This window comes from Mya arenaria, chromosome 7 (assembly GCF_026914265.1).
Source record: "Mya arenaria isolate MELC-2E11 chromosome 7, ASM2691426v1".
In the NCBI taxonomy this organism is placed as follows: domain Eukaryota; kingdom Metazoa; phylum Mollusca; class Bivalvia; order Myida; family Myidae; genus Mya; species Mya arenaria.
The window spans coordinates 15,625,645-15,649,505 of NC_069128.1; the positions used below are offsets into that span (position 1 = coordinate 15,625,645).

General features: G+C 35.3%; 2 protein-coding genes across 2 annotated transcripts; one reads left to right on the forward strand and one right to left on the reverse strand.

Annotated features, from left to right (window-relative positions):
* Positions 1-407: 407 nt before the first annotated feature.
* On the reverse strand, positions 408-16,660 carry LOC128240792 (zinc finger CCCH domain-containing protein 15-like). The gene is made up of 12 exons (XM_052957667.1): positions 16,506-16,660; positions 13,435-13,533; positions 12,471-12,570; positions 10,503-10,643; positions 6,978-7,069; positions 6,595-6,700; positions 5,613-5,689; positions 4,564-4,632; positions 3,602-3,679; positions 3,090-3,212; positions 2,603-2,741; positions 408-1,935 (listed from the first exon to the last, which is right to left on the reverse strand). The coding sequence occupies exons 1-12, from the start codon at positions 16,578-16,580 to the stop codon at positions 1,718-1,720; spliced, it is 1,317 nt and encodes a 438-aa protein (XP_052813627.1). The 5' UTR covers positions 16,581-16,660; the 3' UTR covers positions 408-1,717.
* A 17-nt stretch (positions 16,661-16,677) lies between these two features.
* Positions 16,678-19,334, forward strand: LOC128240795 (NADH dehydrogenase [ubiquinone] 1 beta subcomplex subunit 3-like). Its single transcript, XM_052957668.1, has 3 exons — positions 16,678-16,903; positions 17,690-17,802; positions 19,109-19,334. Exons 1-3 carry the CDS (start codon positions 16,782-16,784, stop codon positions 19,159-19,161), a joined length of 288 nt encoding a protein of 95 aa, XP_052813628.1. The 5' UTR covers positions 16,678-16,781; the 3' UTR covers positions 19,162-19,334.
* The last annotated feature ends 4,527 nt before the right edge of the window (positions 19,335-23,861 follow it).

Here is a 23,861-nt window from a genome sequence, read left to right on the forward strand (position 1 = left end):
GATTTGACATCTTTTCTATGCGTCTTTTAACCAAAAACATATATTAAAAGTTTTTTTCTTGGACTTTTCACAGATTTTTTTCCCTGCGTCTAATACCCCCTATTGTCTTATACCCAGTCAATTACGGTACTTCTCAACAAATGTTTATAAGCAATGTCTTTCTACATGTCAGGGCCATCGTGGCCCATTTGTTCTTGCAAACCTTAAATTTTCCATTTTTGTAAACAAAGCATAGAAAAAGCATTGTTGAACCTTTCACCAAATAGCCTTTGTGACATTGTTTACTCATGTCAAGAACTGCAGTTATTTTCAGCTCAAATTGTTGACATTAAACAATCCCTCTGGAATTTCACTATTTTAAACACGATCTAAAATCATTTTGCATGGTAAAATGAACAAAGAAATACCACTTTTCCATAAATTTATTCCAGAGCATGTTTTTTAAGCTTTTCTGTCTGTACAAATTTATCAACATTCCAACATAAATACATTTTTGGGATTAACTTTTTATAAATGCAATTCAAAATTTTCTAAATAATTTTTATTTCTAAAAACACCAGAAAGGGATATTGCATAATAACATGCAACACACCCCAAGAAGGCACTTTCAAATTAGACTCTCTCCCTTTTAGTTTTTCTGAAGTTATTGTAGCAGAAAACAAATGGGAAATAGAATTTATTCAGTTTGCCTACCAGCAGTAGTGCCTACTTAAGTGGGTTTGCATGTTGAAATGGAATAGCAAATTAGGGTTTGTAAGCATTTTTGAAAGAAAATAAGAATTCAGATATATATCTGAGCTGCTGTTATAAAGGTGTAGGCACCAATAAGGAAAAAAAGAATATTTCCTGAATTTCCCCTGACCAAATCGAGATTTACACTGACGATACATTGTGATTGAAGTGGCCTACTCCTCCCCTAAAGACTCCAAATGACTTAAGGTTCTATGCTGCAAAAGCCTTGAGTCATAAAGGTGTTAAAATTTTGTTTCACTCAGAATTTCAATATCTGACAGACACTGACCTTGCAAAAAATCAATAATATCCCTGACTTTCCCAGTATTTAAGTAAAATTTTGCTAAGTATCAATATCAAATAAAACCATTGGTATTTTTCTTATTGAAAATATTTTTCATATATACTGTACATGTCAAAATGCATTTATCAAAGTAATAGGGGTGTTTTTTGAAACATAAAAAATAACTGTTAAATGATTATTTTTAGCACTTGATATTTCCTGAAAATCCACTTATCCAACTAATACATGTAAACAAAAGAAGAGTTTATATATATAAATATATATAATTATAAACATTATGAATAGTTGAAATGACAGTTTTATTATGCTCTAATTTTGAAAAGAAAGATGTTGAACCTTATAATAAAGTAAATAAAAGTTTAAAATTATTTTCATATTAAACATCAATTAAGCAAACTAATTCCCTACGATAAACGTAAACAAGTGACACCTATTTCCATGTCAAAGGCATTAATAGGGAAATTTAACTTTGCAAATAGTACACAAGACATCTTTGGCCTGGAAGGAATAACAAGCTGTGTAAGATATTTTAGAATCTTAAAATAATATTTCCCATACCACATTTTTTCAATAAAGGCATTTATTTTCATCCATTCTCGTGTACTGTAAGCTTTCAATTTTACTCCATATCACCAAAAAGCTTTCATCCCCCCAATCATCCACATCACTCAGACGCTTTCATCAATCATCCAGGTCTAACGTTTCTAAATCTTCGTCCACTAAATCTAAATCCTCTCCATCAAACAACGCCTCATCAATCTCAATGTTCATATCTGCTTCTTTTGTTGCTGCCATTGCCATGGCAATAGCGGCGTCTGCGTCTGAAGGTTCCCCTCCCCCTTCTGCACCCCCGCTAGCCCCAGGAGGTAACGCTCCTGCCATGTCCAGTTTTCCTGCTTCTGTAAATTAAGCAATGCGGTAATGAAAAATGAGGGAAGAAATAAAAAAAAGTTTCAAACAGCTTTTATAAAGGCTCTATCGGCTTTTAAAGTATCTATCTGCTTCAATTGTTTTTGTTGAAGATGGCGGCATCAACACAGCCATCTATCTATTCTTATAGAATTTGAAACACTTTATTTTATGCTTTCAGGTGTTTTATAGAGATTTGTCATTGATATAAAAATGATATTTTATTGTTTCGAACAGTGAAATATCATTTCAATATTTTTTACTGTTTGGAAATTTTAGCCCACTCTCAATTCAAAATCAAACGTCAGTGCGCACAGGGCTGGAACACATATTCAAACTTTGATTCATTTCCAAAAAAGACGTTACATTAGCATACAATTTGGTGTGCTTTTCTAAAAAACTACAAAACACTGTCATATAAAATCTTGAATGCATATAATAATAATAATAATAATAAAATGTTTGTCTCACTGTAAGATCACAATATATTTCACCTTGTGAACACCAAAAGTAAATATTTTACTCATAACAACTCATGAAACATAACTTATGGTGCTCATTTGGTGAAATATATAATGATATTGAACTGTAACAAACAATTATCCTCTATGTTCTGTTCTATGTCCTTAAAAAATAAAAATATGCAAACATCCATACCGTCATCTCCATCATCCCCATTCACCATAGCTTCCCCACCAGAGGCTTCAGCAGTGCCGTTGGTGATTCTTACGTCTCGGTCCGCCTTTGTTCCAGAACCGTCACACTCAGTAGGAACGAACATGCTCAAGTCTATGTCCTGGAAGACGAATTAGATAATTTCATAGGGAGTACAAAATACCATATTGTAAACTGCTTGCCGGATGTCCGTTCTTTAGTCCACCTTTGGTAACGAGCCGTCCTATAAGGTCCAAACTATGTGAGCATTAGACCAAACTACATGATGCTCATGTAAATGTACTAGAGGCAATTCAGAAATGTTAGCAGGAATGGAATGTTTAAATTGTATGTTCTAACTGACTTTGAGCTAACAGAGTTTCAGATGTAATAAGAACATTTATGTACTGTTAGCGTCTTAAAATCGTAATTCTTTACGCAGTGTTATGTGTAATGTGTATACAACAGGGATAAGATTTTCAAAGCCTACCTTAACATTACGGAAGGTAGCTTCATCCTCATCATCATCGCGCTCATAAGACTCATCACCAGCCTCGTCGTCATCACCTTGCACAAGGTCAGGGTTGAACTCGAACAACTCACGACCACTGATCTGAAATTGCAAATTATTTATATTATTATTATACAACATGCATTAAACAGCGGTAATAAATTAGCACAAGCCAGAAAGCTCTGCACTAGTTAAATGTTGGCCAAGCTTGATCAAAATCTTCATATAGCTTCATATATATACATAGGGTTTCAATAACACGAAATACATTTTATATTTTCTTCCTTTGAACATACTTCATTCAACAGTAAGGGCATACAATTTTAACATTTCTAATTCTCAAAAAGTTATTATTTTCATTCAAATTTCTTACTATCGAATCAGGTTTACAATGGACAAAATTAAAATCCAGACAAATACAATTCAGCAGCAGTGTTATCATATTAACAAATTAATTTCAATTAAAGAAAATACACCATACATATACTTACTCCGAACACTTTGCCTTGTTTGAAATCCGTCTTTTTCTTGTCTTGAACTTTTTTCATTGCTTGAATCTTTTCTTTTCGCTGTAAGTATAGAGAGCATACTATTATCATGACATCATCTTGTTTAATCTTATTTGTAAGGCAATTTCTTTTATTTTTTGTTACAAAATTTTTTATTTTTCAATTTGTGGCTGTTTTCTTTTTGATCAAAATTTAATGTGAAGGTTACCTATATGGGGAAAAAGATTGGCAATTCTATAAGTTGATTAAGTCAAAGCTTTAATGCCTAGTTCTATAAAATGTTAATATCTTAATTAAAGTCTAAAACTAAAAAAAAATATTGCCGACACTGACAATAAATCAAATGAAATATATTCTAAGCAGACTTTTGCAGCGTTGTTGATCGGAGATCGTGTCTTGAGTATCAAAAAATAAACAAAAACTCTTGCCTATCATAGGCATTTAATACGTCTACTGACCCTTTCCTCTAAGGTACATGTACTAAGCTTACAGGGATACCAAATTTTTGTGGGTTATATTATGATGGGTGATAGTAAAAACATTTGAAGTGACATTTAGTTATCACCAGAGAAATCCTTATCATATTCAAACTTTGATTTATTAGCTTGTCATTTTTCCATATTAATATGATTTATTATACATACTAGAGAGATAAATTTATCATTTTTTCATAAATTCTGAAATTCAGTAATCAGAAAAGTTCCATCAATTTAAGCATATATAATAAATACAAGAAATCCTAATCATATTCAAACTTTGATTTATTAGCTTGTAATTTTTCCATATTAATATGATTTATTATACATACTGGAGAGTTAAATTTATCATTTTTTCATAAATTCTGAAATTCAGTAATCAGAAAAATTCTATCAATTTAAGCATATAATAAATACAAGTGTACTTTTTTAAGTGGAGAAAATGCAATATTTCTATATTCAACTTGCCTTCCTTTCCTTCCACTTTAAGAACGATTCTAAGGTGACTCTCGTTGTATTGTGACCTAGGGAGGCTCTCTGCAAGAAAAATGTTGTACAATTAGAGGGGCACTCAATTTCTAAACAGGGTAATAGGTTTCATAACAGGGTACTCAGTTTTATAACACGGTATTCAGTTTCCTAACAAAGTACTCAGTTTCATAACCGAGCACTCACATAACCGAGCACTCAGTTTCATAACAGGGCACTCAGATTCAAAAAAGGGGACTCAGTTTCAAAATAGGACACCCTGTTTCAAAACTGGACACTCAATTTCAAAATATGGCATGCAGTTCAATTACAATTTTCATAGCCATCACAATAGGAGAATGGTCTAGAGGTACAGGTGTATGCCCTTCATCCAAGATGTTGTGGTTGTAATCCCCACCAGGGGTATTTTCTCAAGGCCTCTCAAAAAGACAACATAGCTTTGGTTTCTGCCCAGGAAACATACTGAAGAGTGATTCACATCAGCTTTTTAATAACTGTTTTCACATTCAAACTGAATTATATGAGTATAAGCCAATGGTCTAATGTACTTAAGCCCCAAAACTCAGAAAATGTAAGTGATTTTTCTCCACCTAAAACTTATCTGAATATGGGCCCCTTTCATAATTCCTTAGAGACTTTTTCATTGAGTTTATTGGCCGATTAAATATTCAGTCCAATAAAAAAACACTAACTATACTCATAGATTTAGGTTAATCTAAGATGGCAATTGAATTTGGCCCAAGGACCCATACTCTTATCAGCCCAAGACCTAGTTTCCACCCAGTAAGACTAAAGCCTGATTCCATATTACATGTACATGTACCATACACTTATCAGCCTTTATCCCCTTGAAGCAAAGCAAAATATCATACTTTTTCAACAAGCATTGAATTAAATTAAAAGCTTTACTTGCAAAATGAAATAAACTTCGTCTGTACATATAGCTACATCGAGAAGGCAATCGTAAGATATGTGCATTGATAAGAAGGTCAATGTATAAAGATGACCGTTCCTATTATCCTACATACCTCCTTTTCTACCAGTTCCTCTATTGAGACTTTCTCTTCCTTGTCATCCTTCTTTTGGTCTCGCTTCAGTTCAAATCCTGCAAATACAAATTGGGATCCACTTAGTTACATTTTTGTATTAACAGTTCCACTTACCGTAGTTACATTTCCGCTTAGTTACATTTTTGTATTAACAGATCCACTTAGTTACATTTTTGTATTAACAGTTCCACTTAGTTACATTTCTGTATTAACAGTTCCACTTAGTTACATTTTTGTATTAACAGTTCCACTTAGTTACATTTTTGTATTAACAGTTCCACTTAGTTACATTTTTGTATTAACAGTTCCACTTAGTTACATTTTTGTATTAACAGATCCACTTACATGTAGTTACATTTTTGTATTAACAGTTCCACTTAGTTACATTTTTGTATTAACAGTTCCACTTAGTTACATTTTTGTATAAACAGTTCCACTTACATGTAGTTACATTTTTGTATTAACAGATCCACTTACATGTAGTTACATTTTTGTATTAACAGATCCACTTACATGTAGTTACATTTTTGTATTAACAGTCAGCCACCATAGTTCCACTTAGTTACATTTTTGTATTAACAGATCCACTTCGTTTTTTTTTTGTATTAATAGTAAGCCACCTAAGATCCACTTAGTGTCATATTTGTATTAACAGTTAACTACCAAAGATCCAGTTAGTTACATTTTTGTATTAACAGAAAACTATTTCAAGATCCACTTAGTTACATTTTTGCATTAACAGCAAACGTATTTCAAGATCAACTAAATTACATTTTAGTATTAACAGCAAACTATCTCAAGATCCACTTAGTTACATTTTTGTATTAATAAACAACAAACTGCCAAGGCGGCCAATCTAAAAATGGCTGACAACTGCTTTTCTTTCTGCAGTGTTCATGGAGAATGCATGGTTGGTGCTGAGATGAAGGAGCAATAACTAAGCAAGTAAAAGTCCCCTTACCTGGAGGTAAAGCATGTCTGTACATGCAGGCATTTCCACCATTCGGACAACTCCAAAACCAGCCATATTTGTAGCTTTCAACAGCTTCCAGGAAAAATTTACATATCTGCGGAATAAATTTTCATGGGGTAAATTTGCATGTGTTGCAAGCACGCTACATGTACATTTAAATCCCAGTTTAGCCATATTATTCAATACGGTGTGAGCTCATTCATGATAAAAATTGTATTCTATCTGTAAATATAAAAGTTATATGCAGGATTCTTATAAGTTGACAAGGATATGGTTTTTGTTTCGTTAAAAGCAAGAACAACAACTATTCTGATGAACAGACCAAAAAAACATTGACCTTAACCATATGCCATGCAGAAATATCAACTTACAATTGAAGTTTTCGGTTTAGCCTTTTCGGACTCCGAGTGCTTTTGGTTGACAACTTCTTCCAGTTTTTGTTCATCCCAGTTCTCCATTTTATCTGAAATCAATCCTTATATATTTAATTGGTATTGGGGAAAAAAATTAAATGGTATTGGGGAAAAACAGTTTCATTTCTAGAAATGGAGTTTTCAATGAGCCGTTTTCAGAAACTGGATGGGCGCATGATTAAGATATGTTATCTAAGAGTAAAAGAGTCCAATAAAATTGAAAAAAGGAAATGAAAATATTCATAAATCGGGTGTTTTTCTCCAACTCCTTGCGAATGGGGCCAAGGGCCTTAGACTTTTTAAAGTAGTGATTAAATGTCCTAAATTGACCTTAAGACAGGATTTGAATGACAGGTCCTATCAGCCAATCAGAATACAGCGCTGATAAGCCGTGTTGTTATCCGCCATTTTGTCCGCCAAACTAACCAGTGTCCGTCATATACATGCATTCGCATTTCCTCACCTTTATAAGTATTATGGTAAAAAGGTGTTGTTATGGCACTTGTAATTCGGATACAAGGTAGCCAGACCAGCGTGTAATTCGTTTCGTTTTCGAAACCAGCGAGTCATTTAGAAAAATGCAAGCGCTGGATCAGACTCTGTGGAAGACCTCACCAACAGTTGAACTTGGAAATTTTGAAACATCGTTCAAAGGCGAAACATCTTTACGTCTGTACAAAAGTATGTTTCTGAACAAAAACTACTTATTTGCTTATAAGGGGGGCAAATCAATCCACTATAAATTTATTTAATAGGATACCGAAGTTGTCCGTCGTGACCTTAATTAGTGTTACTATTTTTAAACTTTAAACATCATACATTTATGCTTTCGCTTGTGTTGTCAAATCGGCATTAATGGCCATTTAATATCAGGTTCAACATGGACACGATTGATTTCATCAGGGATGTGATTGACCTGGCAGCTGGAGGGCTGGAACATTTCGGCCATTGGTGTACGGGGCGCTCTTGGGGTCAAAAGCGCACTGCTGTAGAAGAAACAATGGCTTTTTAGAAGCTCTTTTGAGGGCTCTCCTGACCTTAACTTTAAAGCAAACTGGAATATTAACTTAAATAACTAAAACAACCAAATTTTTTTTTTTCAGGTAAAAAAAATAAAAAATAATTTATTTATTTTTTTTGTGGGGGGGGAGGGGTCTCTGGGGCCATGAGATCCGCGGAATCCTGCGAATCCGCGGACAATCACATCCCTGTTTCATTCAAGATAGAGGTATTTTTGTTGATACCATTATATATGCTTCTAAACTGCTTTGCTTTCAAAGTAAATCAGGAAATATTGTACAACTAAATTTTTGTCCGAACCATCGCATGCTTCCGAATCTCATCTACTCGTATGGTTACTATGTAACCAATGGCTATTGTAGCTGTCTTTTCGACACAATTTCATAGATTTCTTATTTTCATATCAGCACTTTGTCGACGGGAAACCCAATCAAGAAAACCCTGACCCTCAAGCAGCTACTGTACTGTACTGTATTTGACCAGCTTACACCGGGACCGCTTCACATCAGCTAGACCTCCAAAAATCAGATTAATATCTGAGCCACCCCAAAAAAACAAGAACAGAACGGTCTGAATCGTTAAGGTATTATTTACTGTATAAATCAATTTATTTCACTGTACATTTAAATCAATTATTGAGTTCACTTGATTCTGCCAATCATGTGCTGTAAAGACTTACTGTAGACTCTTATTATGAATAAAGAACAAGTCAAACATGTACATGATTTCAATGTTATTTTTATATTTGGTCCCATTTACGTAAATCTACAATCTTTAATGATAATTCATCCCATGTTCAGCTTCCGGATCACATGCACATATCAGATCACATGCACATATCGATTACCAGTATTCTTAAAGTTGCACTCTCACAGATTTCTGTTTTGACACTTTTTTGTCTGAGAATCGGCTTATTTTGGCATTCTTTAAATTAAATCCTAATATATAAACCCCAAAGCAAACCCCTTTGAGCCAAAATATGATAAATACAATCAGATCTTTTGTAAGTTGTCAAAGCGATCAATCTGTGAAAGTGCAGCTTTAACAGTGAAAATTAACTTCTGCTTATGCTATACATTTTAAAATATATTTGCCATTGCAATAAAGAGATGTACATCTACAATATCATACATAAGCACTAAAGAAATATCAAAGTTTAAGATTGTTGCAAAACAACAATGTATTTAATAAATCTGATATTAAATATGAAACAACTGGTGTTATATTCCAGGAGGGGGGGTTCTGTTCTAGGTCCCCTGTGGCGGTAGGCTTGTTGAAGACAATAACAAGGGGACTTTCTTATATCCATCAATCAAAATACTTTTATGGTGGCAACGGTAAACAGCAGGTGACCCTCTGTCAGCCTTAACAGGTTAATGAGGGAGGGTAGTGTGTGGGTTAGAACCAGCTGCCCGGTCAGCTTAGTTGGTTAGAGCGCCGTACTAGTGTTCTGGTGGTCGTGAGTTCGAGCCCCACACCGGTTAAAGATTGGTATCACCCACGATTGTCACTTGTCAACTTTAACACTATTATTTATAAGGGAGAGTGTTCAGTCGCTGAGAACTGAAACTTATTATGGATAAACTTAATAAACCATATCTGCTCATACTATAGAATACAAGGTTATATAGCTGACTTGTAACTGTCATTTAATGTCACTTCCGGGTTCCCCATTCGGGCCATTCATGATATACTCATATTGTGCGATGATTTAGTCTTTGTTTCAACAATCCTGTTAGAATGACCGGTGTTATTAAAAGTTAAACTTACCATTGTTTGCATTTACATTATGCGTCACACACACGCTTTTTCTTTGTATCGATGTCAATGTTGACAACATGGCGGCTATCCGATTTTCTCTGACTTGGATAGATTTCACCCCGTATTAAATGTTAGATATCGTCTAAAGATATATCGACCTTTCCAATGTAGCAGCCAGTTACAAATTCCTTTGCCTACTGTTTTTTTTCGCAGTGAAATGTCACATTTATGATAATTTGCCCCATAACCCCCCATCAATCAACATTCAGGTTGTTAATATGTTCACTTGTATGAACTTCTAACCTTAGTATCCCAGGGTATTCATAACATTTATGATATCCTTGGCAAATTGGCTGTACAAATCTCATACTCATGAATATTAATGAGGTAAAGTCCAGGCGCTTGATTGGTCGCAAGAGGCACAGCTCATGCGGTACAAAAATGGCTAAGAAGTTATCGGACCTGAAGGGTCCAATGAGATTGCGGCTTTTAAATCATTCAAGGCAGAAATTCAAATACATATTGCAAAATTTGCTAATTGCTATTAGCAAAGGAGATTCCTTAATTTTTGTTATCTGACAGCTATTTCATTAGTTGAAAAATGCTTATGAATATTTATGTATTACGAAGTTGAAGTTTTGCTGTATGGAATGATAACCTGGGTACTGCGGACGCTTCTTTCCTTAATCTAACAAAACTAACCTTCGTCTCGAACATCTTCATACAGATTTTTTTTCTCTGCTTTGCGTGCGACGTTGAGGTCATGTGAAAATTTACACTTGTCTCCCTTCCCACACTGCCCCTGCTTGAAGAAAGCACAGATGACAGATTTGGGGTCCACACCTGGAAAGGAAAGGTAAGCATAAATTAAAGCCAAAGTTAGAGAGGACACTGTTAACCTGTGGCATATTAAAATACTGTCAAAGGGGACGATTTTGTTGTCATATGGATCAAAGAACTTATGCACTGTTTGGTGCTGAATAAAAATCTAGTTGTGAAATAAGCAAAGAAAGAAATACCATATTTTCCAATCATAACACCTGACCATTTTCCATCAAGAACAACCTCGGATGTACAATTCTTCACATTTAAGTAGGCTCTAAGAAGATTGCATAGTAATTTCAATTTAGCAGCTAATAACCCTAAGGACTTAGGGATCTTAATTTCTTATGAAATAATACAATTCACAAGAAATCTATTTAAATTTAGTAATACAAATAACACTTTAAAACACAACTTTTAAATTAATAAATAGTATTATTATCAATTTTACAAAACAGCTTATATCTACAATAGATCAACTTTAACTCCAAGTGATTTTTCATTTTATTTTTTGAACAAAGGAAGTGGAGTCAGTGGTGAATAAATAGCAGGGCTTTTTCTGCCCATTTTGGGAAAAAGACCCTAGACATTTTGGGAAATTTTGCATTGTGAAAAATGCCGAAATTGGGAAATTTTACAGTTAAAGGAAAAAGCTGACTAGTCTCCTGCGAATAAGGAAATGATTTAATATTAGTTTATTTTCCCTTTAAAATACCCAAAAAATATCAATCCTTGGGGTGTAAATATCTGTTGCAATAAATCATGACAGATAATATTTCATACTGATCTCTGAATGTGATGAAAATCAATGATTTCCGAGTTCAATTATCAAGAAAACTTTACATCACATAATTTAAAAGGATGTTGAAAATGAACCAATGCAGGTAAAAAGACTATCTAAAAAAAAAATATTTCTTTTTAAAAATATCTTATATTTTACTTTGGGAATGGGTCCGATAGTCGGACCTGTGGGTACTATAGAAAAAGCCTTGAATAGGGAAAGTCGGATAACCAGAAGTAAACAGGTCTAACGTTCGTTTCTTCAGTGACACAGAAATAGTGAAATAGTATTCCGATAAACTTGTTTGAAACAGTGAGTTAACCAGAATACATTACACTGTAATTGTTCAATAAAACAACTGAAAGGCATGCATTTTTATATAACATATTTTTCTTTGACAAAACAAAACATGTTAAACAAGAGATGTTAGTGAAACATTTATGCCCCCTTGGGAGCCAAATTGTTAGTAGGATTTGGACACTTAAATAAAATATGGACAATCAGAAAACCTTTTTTCAGCAAAACCTTTTTTCAGCTTACAGTCACACTGACCTTGACCTTTGACCCACTGACCTCAAAATCAATAGGGTTCATCTGCTGGTCATGACCAATAAGCCTACCTAGTATGAGGTCCCTGGGTCAAAGCGTTCTCAAGTTATTGATCGGAAACCGTATTTCATGTTAAGGTCACACTGACCTTGACCTTTGACCCACTGACCTCAAAATCAATAGGGTTCATCTGCTGGTCATGACCAATACACCTACCAAGTATGAGGTTCCTGGGTCAAAGCGTTCTCAAGTTATTGATCGGAAACCGTTTTTCATGTAAAGGTCACACTGACCTTGACCTTTGACCCACTGACCTCAAAATCAATAGGGTTCATCTGCTGGTGATGACCAATACACATACCAAGTATGAGGTCCCTCGGTCAAAGCGTTCTCAAGTTATTGATCGGAAACCATTTGGTATTCCGACCGACCGACAGACAGACAGACCGACCGACATGTGCAAAACAATATACCCCACTTTTTTCAAAAGGGGGCATAATGAATAAAATCATCCTCACCTTTTCCCACAGTCTGCTGGACTGGTTTGAACAGTTTATTCAGGTCTGCCAGTTCATCTACCTTCTTCTTCCCATCCTTCGGCTTGTTTAACTCTTCAAGCTGAAATGCATGGTACCAGCATGTTAGTCCAACGATTTCTACAGAAATGAATAAACAAAATGTTTGTACAATTCTGGTTAAGAAATATGTGAGTAGCGGGCAAACTAAAAATCAGATTACATTTTTTCCATTTCACTTAAATAGGAGCAGTTGAAGGAAAAGCTGTTTCGTAACTGTATTCTCCCTTCGAAGTATAAGCTAAAGGAAAATCCCCTGAAATTTATATAATTGCCTTAGTCATCTAGAGTTGTAAATCAGTCACAGCAAGAGTATGCATTGTTTGATCAACATTGGCTTCACAAGGCAGCCTTTTTGTATTTGTTTTTAATGGATCTGTCCAATAAAAAATCGTAACTACTTATTTCAGTTATTTCTGAAAAATAGTTGCTGTTACCGTTAAATAATCCTACATAATATAGTATCAACATGGTGTAGCCGTATAATTTGATTAACTTGTGAACTTCACGAAATTGTATTTTAGGAGTTCATTTTACTTCTAGAGTTATTGAAAATGTGACCATAAAGTAACATTGACATCAGGTTTTGATATTTTGAACTTCCAAGCCTTCACATTTTCTCCAAAATAGTGGAAAGTTTCATAATTCTAAGGACTCAATTTTGGAAGTTTTTGCTCATTTTGGAGGGAATGATATACTTCCAAACTTCCTTTAACGGAAGCCCTGTGGAAGTGTTCATATTGCAAAAAGACTTTGGATGAACTAGGCTGAATTCTTACACAAGTTTTTTAAATAAAAGAAAAATGGCGCTGCTTTATAAAATTTAGAATTTATGTAAGACCAGAAAGCATTTTACTGGCCTAGTATGTGCTAAAAGCTAAAACAGACCATTTCTATTGAAACTTACCTTTGTTTTCTGGCCTGCATTTTTCACTTGATGGACGACAGTCTTGATGAATTTCTGCTGTTTATTTCCCTTTTTGTTTTTCAGCCCAAACGTCTTATCCTGAAAAAGATGAAAACAATGTCAATGAGATTGTGAGAATATGGGCTTGTCCCAGTCTGCAATGATACACTATTCATTGTGAGTGACATACTCAAGTGTGAATTTATACTCCATGTCCTTATAGGCAGAATTCCATAGTAAACAAACACTAAGTGTAACACTTAGTGTGACCTTGACCTTAGAGGTAGGAACACAGGTCTTGCACATGACACGTCTGCCTGTGCGAATACATGATTCATATTTGGTAGGGAAATGTCTTTAATGTCATGTACAGTACACTCAACGAGTTAGACCCACTTTCCTCGCTCACTCCGAAATATAAATTTGATGATCGCGGGTTTCCTCCGAGGGTAAAACTGTTGCCCTCGCTAAAATCCCCCTGAGTTCCTCCGAGTGGCTGGCTTATCGCTGAGTTTAATATTAACGATAGCATTGAGAATCGTCCGATTTTATGATCCCGCGGCGAAACTCCGAGTCTAATCAGATAAGCAAGAAATCATTCTTGTTTAGAAGTTATTTATTTTTATGCTTATCATCAGCTTATGCACATTGTTAAGCGACTGCATTCTTGTGGTAAGCTTACTTCATGCAAAACGGGCAGAGGAAAAAGATTAATACATGTAGCAATTTACTTGAGCCGTCGTAATCGGTTGACAATTTTAATAAAATAAAATAACTTAAGCGTAGATTCTTATCAAGTGTTCGCAGAGTTTCGCGGAATTAACCCCTCCGAGGAACGCCGTGTTCTTTAATCTTCGGTCGACTTATCACCCTCCGAGGGTCTTAAATTCAAACTCCGAGGAATGGGGACAGTCGATAAAATCATTGTGTTAGCCGCGATAGCAAAAATCCGCGAAGGGAAACGAGAGTGAGTTTAACTTGTTGAGAGTACTGTACTAGATGATGAATATCATTTTGTTCTAGAATGTAAATTGCATAATGATATCTGAAAAGCTTACATAGATGAATATTATTATGCAAGACCGAATATGATTAAATTTATATAATTATTCACCTCTCAAAATACAAATGTAATTAGCAGTTATCGATGTATGTATTAAAAGCTATACAGTTGAGAAAGACCTACTATATTTATTACAAATAATCTATACACAATGTACTTATTCCTTTCACTATGTTAATGTTGTGCTATGGTACCTTGACTGTTAAATCAATTTGTAATTGAATATTTTTTAAGATTGAATGGCCATTGACTATGTTTTTTGCATGAACATATTTTACTGATTGTGTACGCATGGGCATTTTGCCTATTGTATTCTGAAATAAACTATATAAATAGATGCCCATTCTTTTTATGATATTGGTTATTCAGGGTTCCCCCTGGGTCCAGGGCAGCGCCCTTGTGAGCCCCCTTGAAGCTCATGGGTTTGAAGCATTTAAAGAGCCTTAAATTGCATTTGATAAGCACATTGTCGTGCAAAAATATAGCATTTTGTTGTAAATGAAGCACAAGATATTAGCAAGTTGTTATTCTATTGACAAAATACATTGTACTGTATATGGACTAGTATATAAATAAAAAAATATGAAAATACTGCAAAAATGTGACAAAAACATCAATATGTTGATTTCAGTCTAATGCCTGCATACAATAGCGTCATAGCATTAAGGAATACAATTAAGAAATTATGAGATAAATTTAAAATAAATGGAAACTCAAAGAAATATACATTGTCAAACTAGTGCCACAACTTTCCTAATAGAAATTAGTCTACCTACTCTTTACTCCAGCCAACTTAGAAGCCTTATCAAATGGGGTTTAATTCTAATTATTTGTAAGCATACCCAATGATTTCTGTTAATCTTTTGGAACCCTTAGAATGCTGCATTTATAGCAATTACAAATTGCGACTAAAACGAAAGCAAATGTATTTTTAGCGCGTAAACGTCATTACGAAATTTCCATATCACGTGACTTTCCGACAACATAAAATTCCATGATTTGCATTTTTAAAACTAACACGATAATTACGCAACAACAAAGCTGTTGAGCTAAATATTAACCTTGTTTGGTAATAAGAGACATAACAGTTAAAGGATGTCATTGTTTATCCGTGAAAGCAATAAAATTCTGCAATAATTATCGAGGTGTTGACTGGGCCATGACTGCTTGCCCTAACTATCGGATTAATAATTTTGTTGTCGCACCAGCAGATGCGCTTGATTTATGACAGAGACAGAATCGATTATCATGCAGGCCGCATGGGCACCGCTTACGTCATTTTAAGAAAATATTTTAGAAACAAAAATCGTTGTCGCCATAAATTCGCCAAATTTGAAAAGTTGTCGCCACTTTTGTGATTTTGTCGCAAATGGCAACAATGGCGATCGCCAGCGGGAACCCTGGTTATTGGCAGACTAGTGCATCTAAACATTGACTGCCATTTATTGAATTGCAGTGACATTAAGAGCAGCCATTTTTGGTCGTGATTTTAAAAAATTCAGAACAGAAGCTTTCACTTCATATCAAACACTCAATTGACCCGTTGGCTGAGGTTTCTTACGGAAAGCATTTAAATTATAAATCCAATATTAGGCACGTTTCTTACGGAAAGCATTTAAATTAAAAATCCAATGTTAGGCATGAAAAGATGTGCAGGGGCTAGTCAGTGCACTCAATATTTACCTGTATGGTGTTAACAATAAACACATATTTTAAAATTTATAACAAAATGTATTATATTTGCAAGGTTTGTGTGTAATAATAATGTATTGTGGTTTGTGAAATTGAAATGGAATTGAAGATTACATGGTACTTTTTTGGGATTGAGATTAACAGTGGAGAGTAGTGGCGCTAGAAAAAATTGTCGAATGATAAAGGTGTCTCTGCAGACTCATTATTGTGTCTATCCGAATATACATCAAGTATAGTCCTTCACTGCGCGGTACAGAGTTTTGCGTCAATATGTAACAATGCTCTATAATAAGGACCTTCTGCATTTAGCTGTTACCTCAATAATTTTATCCTTCTTCTTCAGTTCAGTCTTCTTAGACGGTTCATTTCCTTTCTTCGCCTTTGGTGGCATTTTTCTGAGCCAAGAATTGCACAATATGCCTTTCCTTCTCTAGCCGGAAGTGCGCTGTCTACGAATGCATTGGTTTCCTATCGTACACTACAGCTAACAGAGAACCAGATAAATGGTTTTCGGCTGAAAGCTTCAGTCAGAAACCAGCCTTTTAACCTTAGGTTTTCTTAGGAAATACTCCTTAGAAAAAAAAAACTGAACATGGGAGGTGGAACGAAGATGAACATTCCTGATTACAAGATCTATAAGGTCGAAGATGTGCCTGAATTAAAACGTTTTCAGGAAAGAATGGCGAAAGAAGGATTGAAAGATCCTTGGTTGAGGTAAAAATAGTGGGTGGGGTAATGTAAACATAAATGTGACTTTTTGACATGTCGTTTGTTTGAAGGCTCCCAAAGGTTTTTTAGCCATGTTTTCACAAAGTGCAATCTGGTTATAAGAATGACGTACATCTGGGTGTGCGGGCAGCGTCGAACTCAACTATGGTATTGTCTATTGATTTACTTAAGTCAGTGTTGACATATTGTGATCATATTTTGTATATAGCCTATATACAAAATATGATTCCTATATTATAGGAAGAGCTTATTGAGACCTTTCATGGGATTGCGGTTGGGGCCCCTAAGGCCAAGGTCACTGTTACTTAAAACAGAAAAACTGTTTGGTACTGAATAACTTAAGTGAGGGTAACCATATTGTGACCAAACATGGTACTAATTAACTTTGTTAGGGTTGACATATTGTGACCAAACTTGGTGCATCAGTATAGGAATAATTTATGGAGACCGTTCATGGGATTGTGATTGGGGGTCCTAGGGTCATGGTCACTGTTTCTTAAACTAGAAAACATGGACAGAACTGCTAACTTTGGATGAACAAGCCCAAATTCGGACACTAGTGCTTGGCATCAACATTCTTAGGAAGCCCTGGTATATAAAATCCAGAATTTGAGCTAGCCCGGAAAGAATTTTACCAGTGCAGGGCTTACTGGCTTGTACTAATTTAAACCACTGGTAGTTTGAAATAATATTATTCTGTAGAAAATATCCTGCCCCTTTGCTGTAGGGTGGTCATTATTTATTATTCAACAAATGGCTTGTTTATTTCAGAAACCATGTCTGGAAATATCAAAACCCTCTCCTGAAGGGAATGACAGCACAAGAAAGGATCTTTAAAATGCCTGGAACTATAAGAGGCATTTGGATTGGTATTGCAGTCACATGTATGTGCCAAATAAAAATATTTAGCTGGTCTGTTTTTTCCAAAAAAAAGGTCCAGGTATTGTCAGAGCCTTGGTGTCGTCTGCATCTGCAGTGTCATTATCACCTGAAGCAGCAGTGTCATTGTCGTCTGCAGCAACAGTGTCATTGTCGTCTGCAGCAACAGTGTCATTGTCCTAAGCAGCAGCTGTGTCATTGTCCTAAGCAGCAACAGTGTCATTGTCGTCTGCATCAGCAGTGTCATTGTCGTCTGCAGCAGCAGTGTCATTATCACCTGCAGCAACAGTGTCATTTTCGTCTGAAACAACAGTGTCATTGTCCTCTGCAGCAGCAGTGTCATTGTCCTCTAGAGCAACAGTGTCATTGTCCTCTGCAGCAGCAGTGTCATTGTGGTCTGCAGCAACAGTGTCATTGTCGTCTGTAGCAGCAGTGTCATTGTCGTCTGCAGCAGCGGTGTCATTGTTGTCTGCAGCAACGGTGTCATTTTTGTCTGCAGCAACGGTGTCATTGTCGTCTGCAGCAACAGTGTCATTTTTGTCTGCAGCAACAGTGTCATTGTCGTCTGCAGCAACAGTGTCATTGACGTTTACAGCAACAGTGTTATGGTCGTTTGCAGCAACAGGTTATTGTCGTCTGCAGCAACAGTGTCATTTGCGCCTGCAACAACAGGTTATTGTCGTCTGCAGCAACAGTGTCATTTGCGCCTGCAACAACAGGTTATTGTCGTCTGCAGCAACAGCGTCATTGACGTTTACAGCAATGGTGTTATTGTCCAAACACGGGAACCTTGTCCATAACTCTAAATCCATCAAAAATATTCAAATGAAACCTTTGTATACATGTTGCCTAAGGCAATATGCATATGTATAGCAATGCATCTCTGGTTTTAAATGTTGTCCAGTAACGTCCCATGTGCATTGACACTCGCTCCGCCTTTAAGATTCAAATCTGAATTAAAGAAAATCAATGGGGCATGTATAATGATTTTATTGTTGTTGGGTTTTTTTCAGACATTAAATAGCATGTGGTACATACAAAATTTAAGCCTTTTCCACGATTTTCAATAGGTTTTTGCCGATGCCATGAAAATAGTCGAATAAAAAAACAACGGTTGGAAAAAGAACTGAAGGGCCATATTTTATTGTCCAAGCGCCTGTGAATTGTTGTGTATTGTGAACAAAATGCTTGGGTCAATGATAAACATCATCAAAAGATAGCTTTAAGCTCAATATAATTTGTTAAAAAATATTTTAAAATGTGACAAAAAAGCTGACTAGATTGTAATTGTGTATTGTTGTATGCTTATAGGTGCGGTTATTATTGGGGACAAGCTGACCGGAGGACATTTAAAACATCACTAGCTGGACAATTATACACTTATTAGCTTAAAACTATAGAACTATTCTTAATGCACATCGAAAGTGGTGAAAAACTGTTTTAGACCTATTTTGTGCACAGTTGAATGGTGAATTATTAATGTTGTTTGAGTTTGTAAGTAGTTTGTGAAATTGTTGAATAAATTGTCTACTGCTTTCATATTGTGTTATTTATGTAGCTAGATGAAACCTGTTTGCTCTAAAGTTGTTCTTATCGTTTAGCTTCTGAAATGAATCTAAGACAATAGAAATATGTTGACCAATTATTGTTATAAGGTATTTCAGGATTGTACTCGAAAAAGCATGAAACTCATTTTCAATGACTTGCACATTAAGTGTGTTAACCAATACAAACAAATAAGGTTTTCACGTTACACACTGTAATGTCAACCCAGTTCTGTATTTAATTTCTGATTAGAGCATCTAAACCGTGTCAGTATTCGTCTAATCTTATAGGGTAGGTCGATTGTTAAATATTTTTCAGGAGTAAGCAGTGACTGAAAATATTTGTAAGTGTCACAACATGAAGAAGTATCTATATCGTTCTGACAATTGTGTGTCATGCAATAAGTTACCCGCTGCTTGAATTACACGCTGCTTCAAGTGTGTATACACATATTTATGTCCCCAACATCCTGAGCGACCCACACATATTCCAAACCGTACTTAAAACAGCAGATCTTTATCACTTAGTTGCTCATGTCCTCCTACCCACATCGTCTAACGATTTCAACGTTTTATGATAATTAACTGGATATCTATGAATCGGCATTTGTAATAAAGTGAACCAATATTTGATACATTTAGAATAATATATAATGCAAAGCGGGAGCACAACTCAAAAACTGAAACTTTGGATAATAATAAATCTAGCAATGAAAACTGAATTCAATATTAAGCTTACCTGAGCTTGCTCGATCTTGCATAATCAACGATTTCTTTCTAGCCCTTCCATTCGGATTTTCTTGGTGTCGCCGATTGATTAACACTCAAATCATTTACAATCGTCTGTAGACCGTATTTAGATAGAATGGACATATCTTTATCAGGTACAGGACCATTGACGCATAGTATGAGTTTCAGCGTAGGTAACATATATATAATATTATTAACCATTATAGCTACAAATAAAAAGAATTTTTCATTTAAGCTTAGAAGTTTGTGCAAACGATTTCACATTTCAATACATTTACAATTCAGTTCATGCAATCAACTATAGCTTCACCAACACAGCAGATCTAAAAAATAGTGCAATGAAAATTAAAGGACCTCAATCGAAAGTTCAAAAATAAAACCCGTTAAGAGGCACAGGGTATTGGGCCAAACGACAATGAGATAGAGACACAAACGAATACACACCACACACACACACCACAACCAGACAATTCGTTCATCAAAATAGCTTTACCGATAAATGATGGGATATCCAATGGAACTTTTTTACAATGAAATGTTCAAACTTCTTGGCTTTGTTGACATTAAATGCTAATTTTGTGGTAAACATGTTGCACCATAATACACAGTGGTAAACATCGTTTGACAATTTTCTTGTACAGTTCAATTTAAAATGATAAATTAATGGGTTAATAGTATGGGGACTCACGCCTTGTAATATTTCATTAGTACCAGTGTGTAATCGACTAGATTTTGTAGATTAAGGACAGAAATTGTTCAAGAAGATATTTATCCACAAGCGATGGATAACCTCCCTTGCATACTTAAACGTGCTACCATAACTGCTGTTTCTAGATCAACGAGAAGAGGGTCGATGCAAACAAGGTAGAAAAAAGTTTCTCTATCTTCCATTAAGGTCAAACTCTACTGGGGACCTAGACATTTGCGCGTCAAGCTGCAAGAATGTTAGAAGAAGTTGTGAAGGAAACAGTACTTTTAAAAACAAAGTTAAAATAAGGAGGTACATATTAGGTTTAAAAAGTAAAAAGAGTTTTGATAGCTCCCTATGGTGAGACATGTTCAATCTGGCAGACAGCCTGAACTGCTCCAGGGTAGGGCAGGCCACTATGCTGGGTGGGAGGTTGTTCCAATCGAAGACAGCTCTTCGGAAGAAAGAGAATTTGTAGTAGTCGGTGGTGGCAGATATTAATCTGTAAGAGGAGCTGTGATGATGCCGAGATGGTCTTGTCAGTTGGATAAGGTAGCCAGAGATAGGGATTGCTATTAGGTTATGTGTTATTTTGTAGATAAGAGAAAGCCTGTTATATATTCTTCTATGATCAAGGCTACGCCACTGTAGGGACTGCATCATGTCAGAGACCCCTGATGTTTGTCCATAGTCATGTTTGGCCCATCCGGCAGCCCTACGTTGGACAGATTCGAGTTGGTATATGTGGGTTTCAGTGAAAGGACACCAAACTGTGGATCAATATTCAAGCGTGGGCGGACAAGAACTTTGTAGGCAGAAGAGATTTCAGTGGTTCAGAGTGTACCTTAATGTTTCTCCTCGGGAAGCCCAATGTGTTGTTTGCCTTCTTAGAGATGCGATTTACGTGTGTGTCCCACGATAGATCTGAGGACAGATCAACACCAAGATATTTTGCTGGGGATACAGATTCTAGTAAGCAATGGTGAAGAGTGTACTAGTCTGACATAATATGTAGCGGATGGCTTTTCAATCTGCAGTGTTCCTTCATTGTTCAGATCCTGCTATTTATTAAAGGGACACGTTCACGTTTTATAGGGTTCAGACATCGTTTTTTTATTTCGTGTGAAAAAATGCTTGTAGAAATGATAAAACATCTACCCAAAGTAGCAATATTTTAATAATAATTGGAAAATGTTACAGAAGGTGCTATGTTTTTTGCCGAAAAGCTTTAGTAATGAATGCTATTGAAAATTAAATCATGCTTGAATTTACTAAATTCTATTCAAGTGAGTATCTGGCAGTTTCTGTTTGGTTTTTTTCATGAAAGTAAGTAACTCAATTTCAACAATTTATTTAAAAAAAATGTTGCATTAAAAAAAAGAACGAGTCCCTTTAAGGGGCTAGACACCAGATGGTCCCAAAATGGGCAAGTAAAGATTTCATCAAAACAATCTTTAATTTGTCATGGCTGAAGTAGAAGACTGCTAATACATGCTGTTAAATGATTAAAAGAATAAACGCAAAATCATGTTGCTGTCTCATCTGAGTTTTCCCTGTATTAAAATAGCGCAAAATGGTTGCTCATTGAAATTATATCTGGTTAAGAGGTACATATACCGACGCTATTTTAAACTTAATGGGATGTTACGAGGTAGACAACCCCAGTAAATTCCGAATAGGAAAATTGTGCAAAAAATGTGAAAGATGCATGTGCCCTAGGCGATGCGATACCCCAGTTAGTAAGATTCAATGCGCTGTATACAGCGATATAAATTTAATGTAAGTTTTTGACAATTTTCTTCTTTTTTCTTGCAGTTGTATCATCTGGTGTTTAGTCCCTTAAAAGGTCTAAAAAACTTTCCACTATATCTCATTTTACTTAGGTTGAAAATCAGTTACATGTACCAAACAGTCTACGGCATTTTGTTTTATCTAGACGGGCATGGGCTTTGCTCCCACTTAAATTTGATGGTAAATAGACTCTTCGAAGAGCTATATATAGTTTATTTTTGAAAAAAGGTCCAATACGCCTCATGGCCCGTGAAAAAAGACAACAGCAAAATACACGAATATACATTTACAAATGACATAGCAAGTGGAGCATGTGAGGATTTCTGTGTTTGTTTTAGATACGAGATTTTAGAATTCATTAATTTAGCAATAACTTTACAGAAAAGGAATGACATGGCTAAAAACAACGTGAAATTTGAAAGATAAACGCTGTTGTCCTACTACTCAGATCCTTCTGGAAACCTGCTGACATGGTGGAAACCGTTGAAAACTGTGTATTTCTATTAGTGTGAGTATATCACGTGATAAATTACGTCATAAATGCTACGTCGGAAGGCAATATTTTGCTTCAAAGACTTTAAGCAAAGATAACTTTACTTTTTATTCACCATATTAAATAAAACGTGGCGCAGTCTACACCGCTCACATAGCCCCGCATTCGATATTTTACAAGAGTTTGAGAGTCTAGTTTTTTTTAAATACTTCGAAAAACCTTTTCACAAAAGCGCCGCCTGATGAAGCACTATCAGAAACTAATTTTGGAAACAGGTTTGTCGAAGTGTTTGAGGAAACTTATCACTTCTTCAAACTCCGATAATAAAAGAAAGGCGTGGCTCTTAATGCGGCATAGACTGCCCTTTGCTCCATTATGTGACCCCCGACGTAGCATTTATGACTAAATTTATACCGTGGTATAAACACACTGTTTATGCGCTTATTAAACCTGGTGAGATGTACTTTTTCAAATATCTTACATTTTCACGGTATTAAGTATATCGGTCCATACTGCTTGGGTGTTGTTTTTTTCTCAAACATTTCCTTTAAATGATATTGTATTTAAAAATCAATACATACACATGTATAGCAAATATAAATTTTGGTTTAAACAGGATTAATTTTAAAACAGCATTATAATGATTTACAAAAATATAGCATACTCAACAATAAATGGTTGACGGAGGTAATATTATATGAAAGGTAGACAAATGAAATATGCACAAAACAAAATAGATACGACAGGATTGACAAAGAAGCTATGGTAGACACAGTGGCTTGATGACAAAGGCTTATT

Excerpts from the sequence above, each read along its gene's own strand:
- LOC128240792 (XM_052957667.1), bottom strand. The coding sequence starts at position 16,580 with ATGCCACCAAAGGCGAAGAAAGGAAATGAACCGTCTAAGAAGACTGAA. Across the intron at positions 12,571-13,434 it reads ATGCAGGCCAGAAAACAAAG|CTTGAAGAGTTAAACAAGCC; the intron begins GTAAGTTTCAAT and ends CATGCATTTCAG. Across the intron at positions 3,680-4,563 it reads TAAAGTGGAAGGAAAGGAAG|CGAAAAGAAAAGATTCAAGC; the intron begins GCAAGTTGAATA and ends CTATACTTACAG.
- LOC128240795 (XM_052957668.1), top strand. The coding sequence starts at position 16,782 with ATGGGAGGTGGAACGAAGATGAACATTCCTGATTACAAGATCTATAAG. Across the intron at positions 16,904-17,689 it reads TTGAAAGATCCTTGGTTGAG|AAACCATGTCTGGAAATATC; the intron begins GTAAAAATAGTG and ends TGTTTATTTCAG. Across the intron at positions 17,803-19,108 it reads GATTGGTATTGCAGTCACAT|GTGCGGTTATTATTGGGGAC; the intron begins GTATGTGCCAAA and ends GTATGCTTATAG.